Source organism: Hyla sarda, chromosome 2 (genome assembly GCF_029499605.1).
Source record: "Hyla sarda isolate aHylSar1 chromosome 2, aHylSar1.hap1, whole genome shotgun sequence".
Taxonomy (NCBI): Eukaryota; Metazoa; Chordata; class Amphibia; order Anura; family Hylidae; genus Hyla; species Hyla sarda.
Window position 1 is genome coordinate 25,278,898 of NC_079190.1, and position 5,845 is coordinate 25,284,742.

Genomic DNA, 5,845 nt, shown 5'->3' on the forward strand with positions numbered 1-5,845 from the left:
GACAGATCCTGATCTCCCACAGTCCTGACAGATCCTGACCTCCCACAGTCCTGACAGATCCTGACCTCCCACAGTCCTGACAGATCCTGACCTCAGACGGTCCTGACAGATCCTGACCTCCCACAGTCCTGACAGATCCTGACCTCCCACAGTCCTGACAGATCCTGACCTCCCACAGTCCTGACAGATCCTGACCTCCCACAGTCCTGACAGATCCTGACCTCAGACGGTCCTGACAGATCCTGACCTCCCACAGTCCTGACAGATCCTGACCTCAGACAGTCCTGACAGATCCTGACCTCCCACAGTCCTGACAGATCCTGACCTCCCACAGTCCTGACAGATCTTGAACTAAAGAAGGGCTGTCAATCAGCTGATCCAAAGAACTGTTGTAATAATATGTATGTTAGAAAAGCATTGTGGACCAGGACATACATGTACACCCTGTGAAGTTAAGGTTTTTTTTTGTGTCTACACAGGCTGTAGAGGACTCCCCGCCCTGACCGCACACACAGCCTACCTCCCACAGTCCTGACAGATCCTGATCTCCCACAGTCCTGACAGATCCTGACCTCCCACAGTCCTGACAGATCCTGACCTCCCACAGTCCTGACAGATCCTGACCTCAGACGGTCCTGACAGATCCTGACCTCCCACAGTCCTGACAGATCCTGACCTCCCACAGTCCTGACAGATCCTGACCTCCCACAGTCCTGACAGATCCTGACCTCCCACAGTCCTGACAGATCCTGACCTCAGACGGTCCTGACAGATCCTGACCTCCCACAGTCCTGACAGATCCTGACCTCAGACAGTCCTGACAGATCCTGACCTCCCACAGTCCTGACAGATCCTGACCTCCCACAGTCCTGACAGATCCTGACCTCCCACAGTCCTGACAGATCCTGACCTCCCACAGTCCTGACAGATCCTGACCTCCCAAAGTCCTGACAGATCCTGACCTCCCACAGTCCTGACAGATCCTGACCTCCCACAGTCCTGACAGATCCTGACCTCCCACAGTCCTGACAGATCCTGACCTCCCACAGTCCTGACAGATCCTGACCTCCCACAGTCCTGACAGATCCTGACCTCCCACAGTCCTGACAGATCCTGACCTCAGACGGTCCTGACAGATCCTGACCTCCCACAGTCCTGACAGATCCTGACCTCCCACAGTCCTGACAGATCCTGACCTCCCACAGTCCTGACAGATCCTGACCTCCCACAGTCCTGACAGATCCTGACCTCAGACGGTCCTGACAGATCCTGACCTCCCACAGTCCTGACAGATCCTGACCTCAGACAGTCCTGACAGATCCTGACCTCCCACAGTCCTGACAGATCCTGACCTCCCACAGTCCTGACAGATCCTGACCTCCCACAGTCCTGACAGATCCTGACCTCCCACAGTCCTGACAGATCCTGACCTCCCACAGTCCTGACAGATCCTGACCTCCCACAGTCCTGACAGATCCTGACCTCCCACAGTCCTGACAGATCCTGACCTCCCACAGTCCTGACAGATCCTGACCTCCCACAGTCCTGACAGATCCTGACCTCCCACAGTCCTGACAGATCCTGACCTCCCACAGTCCTGACAGATCCTGACCTCCCACAGTCCTGACAGATCCTGACCTCCCACATTCCTGACAGATCCTGACCTTCCACAGTCCTGACAGATCCTGACCTCCTACAATCCTGACAGATCCTGACCTCCCATAGTCCTGACAGATCCTGACCTCCCACAGTCCTGACAGATCCTGACCTCCCACAGTCCTTACAGATCCTGACCTCCCATAGTCCTGACAGATCCTGACCTCCCCACAGTCCTGACAGATCCTGATCTCCCACAGTCCTGACAGATCCTGACCTCCCACAGTCCTGACAGATCCTGACCTCCCACAGTCCTTACAGATCCTGACCTCCCACAGTCCTGACAGATCCTGACCTCCCACAGTCCTGACAGATCCTGACCTCAGACGGTCCTGACAGATCCTGACCTCCCACAGTCCTGACAGATCCTGACCTCCCACAGTCCTGACAGATCCTGACCTCCCACAGTCCTGACAGATCCTGACCTCCCACAGTCCTGACAGATCCTGACCTCAGACGGTCCTGACAGATCCTGACCTCCCACAGTCCTGACAGATCCTGACCTCAGACAGTCCTGACAGATCCTGACCTCCCACAGTCCTGACAGATCAAGACCTCCCACAGTCCTGACAGATCCTGACCTCCCACAGTCCTGACAGATCCTGACCTCCCACAGTCCTGACAGATCCTGACCTCCCACAGTCCTGACAGATCCTGACCTCCCACAGTCCTGACAGATCCTGACCTCCCACAGTCCTGACAGATCCTGACCTCCCACAGTCCTGACAGATCCTGACCTCCCACAGTCCTGACAGATCCTGACCTCCCACAGTCCTGACAGATCCTGACCTCCCACAGTCCTGACAGATCCTGACCTCCCACAGTCCTGACAGATCCTGACCTCCCACATTCCTGACAGATCCTGACCTTCCACAGTCCTGACAGATCCTGACCTCCCACAATCCTGACAGATCCTGACCTCCCATAGTCCTGACAGATCCTGACCTCCCACAGTCCTGACAGATCCTGACCTCCCACAGTCCTTACAGATCCTGACCTCCCATAGTCCTGACAGATCCTGATCTCCCCACAGTCCTGACAGATCCTGATCTCCCACAGTCCTGACAGATCCTGACCTCCCACAGTCCTGACAGATCCTGACCTCCCACAGTCCTTACAGATCCTGACCTCCCACAGTCCTGACAGATCCTGACCTCCCACAGTCCTGACAGATCCTGACCTCCCACAGTCCTGACAGGTCCCGGTCTCCTGAATTCACTGCTCCCTGAAGGTACCTGTGCTGAGGAGCCTGAAGCTCAATTTTGTAGCGTCACCCAACATTGAATGGTTCCACTCCCTCTGGTCCTTTGTGGCTCCACCCTTGCAAAACAACCAATTAAAATGTTATCCCCCAGAATTGTGAGGGTTCCTACGCCCCTGTTCCCTGGTCTTTTTATCCCTTTTCTTTGAGACTCTTGAGTTTTGATATAATATGTGGATCCAAAATGCAGCGCAGATACAATATATTTTACAGTATAAATAAACATAATAAACAGGGCCATTCACGTCTCCATTTACATTTCCTCATCTCAGTTTGGAGGTAATTGATTCCAGGTGTAACCCAAACCTTCCTTCATAGCAGCATTTCAGGAGGCCAATGGGAAATTACCTATTACCTTGTTTAAACTGCACATTTTTATAGTTATTTGCAAATATAGGAGCGCACCAGACCTCAGTAATCTACACAGACCAATGAGACACGTGCTGTTATTCCATAGTGCAAGACCCCGATACCGGCTCTATGGTAAATATGTCACCGGGGGAGGGGGGGGGGAGGGGGCTACCTGAGACAGGTTGAGTTTAATTTAATTTGTTTTCCTTCCACAATTTTTTTTAAACAAACTTTTAATTACAAACATAAGAAAAGGGGGTGAACGTGGTCGTGTGTAGCCCCCACAGGACGGCCATGAAACCGATGGACGCAGTAGGTACTGTTACCATGTGATGTCTATGGGGGCCAAGATACAGGTATATTGTGTAACTAAAGAAGGGCTGTCAATCAGCTGATCCAAAGAACTGTTGTAATAATATGTATGTTAGAAAAGCATTGTACGGACATATTCTTGGTTTCTTTTAAAAGAGCTTTAAAAAAAAAAAAAAAAAAGAAAGAAAGAAAAGTGCAGAATTTTTTTCTACATATTTTCTTTGTATTGGACTTTACACAGAAAACAATAAAATATAATATGGACATCTACAAATGTACAAATATATCCAAGTACAACCCCATCTGCAATGGTTTTGTGTTGGTTTTTTAACCACTGAGCAGTCACAGAAATGTTAAAAACCTTTTTATATGTTGTACATCTGACAAAACATTAACCTTTGTAGTAAAAGAAGAGAATTGGCAGAATTACAGATACATAAGGTTATATTCAGATGAATTCATGTTGAAAGAGATTTTGGAAAACCCTGTTGAAATGTGGATTCAGCCATTACTAGTTTTATTTGACTGTGGAAACACTAAATATCAGCAAATGTGATGCCAGGATTGTCTGCATAAAGATCTACAACACTGAGGACCAATCAGTATGCAGCATGATGGTGTTACCGAGATGAACCAAAGAATGACATCACAGATGTGACATCATCGAGTTCCGAGCCTATAGAAAACCCCGCCTGACAATCTGATTACACAGAGAGAGTTGGACAGAGACAGCGGCTTTTGCTTAGCGAATCTTTCCTTTATCTCAGCGATTTGTGTTGTTTCTTTGTGCCATGGAGATCCAGGGATTAGGGTTCTTGCCTATCCTTTGGGTCACATGGAACCTTTTGGGCCTCAGCACTCTTGTCACCTTGACCATCGCCCTAGGACATAGCAGACAGCCGTTTATCAGTGACACGGCTGTAGGATATCCTGAGTGGATAATATATAAGGTTGTGTTCTTTGGTGCACCCATCATAGGAGTTGCCGTCACCTACCTGCAGCACCGATTTATGTTCCTGCGCTCTGAACCATCTGCGAAGCATTTTAGGATTTACCAGAAGATCTTGTTTACCTTAGGATGCATCATGTGCATAGGAACAGCCCTGAATGCCGTATTTACTATGGGGAACAATCCTACAATACACAGGATCAGCTCAGGTATGGCATTTATTTGTGGAGCCATATATAATGTGTGCCAAGCTGGATTCCTATACAAAAGGTCATACAGCAGCCGGATTGTTTGCCATATAAGGCTGGCCTCCACCTTAGTGACTTCTGTGGTGCTGCTGCTCTTCAGTGTCGGTCAGGTCTCCTTCTATACGGATCTGTGCACCGGACACTGCGAGGAGATTATGTATGTCCCCGTCATGGTGGCTGAATACCTGGGATTCTGCGGCGTCACCTTATACCATGTGACCCACTATACAGATTTACAGCATTTGTCAGTAAAGATTTCCAGAAATGACATTAACGTCAGCCTGAGGACCAAGATACCGGACCCGGAACAGAACCATCCTGTAGAATAGTGAAGACTGAGGTCTATGACTACAGCCGGGAGCCGAGGACGGACATTTATCCTGTGTATTATTCTTAATAAATATATAAATAAAAAAACATGTCTCATCCTTCTCTTAACACCTGCCATTGGGACAGAGTCAGAAAGCCAGTATACACATCAGATAGTCCAGTATACACATCAGATAGCCCAGTATACACATCAGATAGTCCAGTATACACATCAGATAGTCCAGTATACACATCAGATAGTCCAGTATACACATCAGATAGTCCAATATACACATCAGATAGTCCAGTATACACATCAGATAGTCCAATATACACATCAGATAGTCCAGTATACACATCAGATAGTCCAGTATACACATCAGATAGTCCAGTATACACATCAGATAGTCCAGTACACACATCAGATAGTCCAGTACACACATCAGATAGTCCAGTATACACATCAGATAGTCCAGTATACACATCAGATAGTCCAATATACACATCAGATAGTCCAGTATACACATCAGATAGTCCAATATACACATCAGATAGTCCAGTATACACATCAGATAATCCAATATACACATCAGATAGTCCAGTATACACATCAGATAGTCCAGTATACACATCAGATAGTCCAGTATACACATCAGATAGTCCAATATACACATCAGATAGTCCAGTATACACATCAGATAGTCCAGTACACACATCAGATAGTCCAGTATACACATCAGATAGTCCAGTATACACATC

At 48.3% G+C, this 5,845-nt stretch overlaps 1 protein-coding gene across 1 annotated transcript; it reads left to right on the plus strand.

Moving 5' to 3' along the window:
• Positions 1-4,371: 4,371 nt before the first annotated feature.
• Positions 4,372-5,106, plus strand: LOC130357358 (DNA damage-regulated autophagy modulator protein 1-like). Its single transcript, XM_056560045.1, has one exon. It carries the CDS (start codon positions 4,372-4,374, stop codon positions 5,104-5,106), a length of 735 nt encoding a protein of 244 aa, XP_056416020.1.
• The last annotated feature ends 739 nt before the right edge of the window (positions 5,107-5,845 follow it).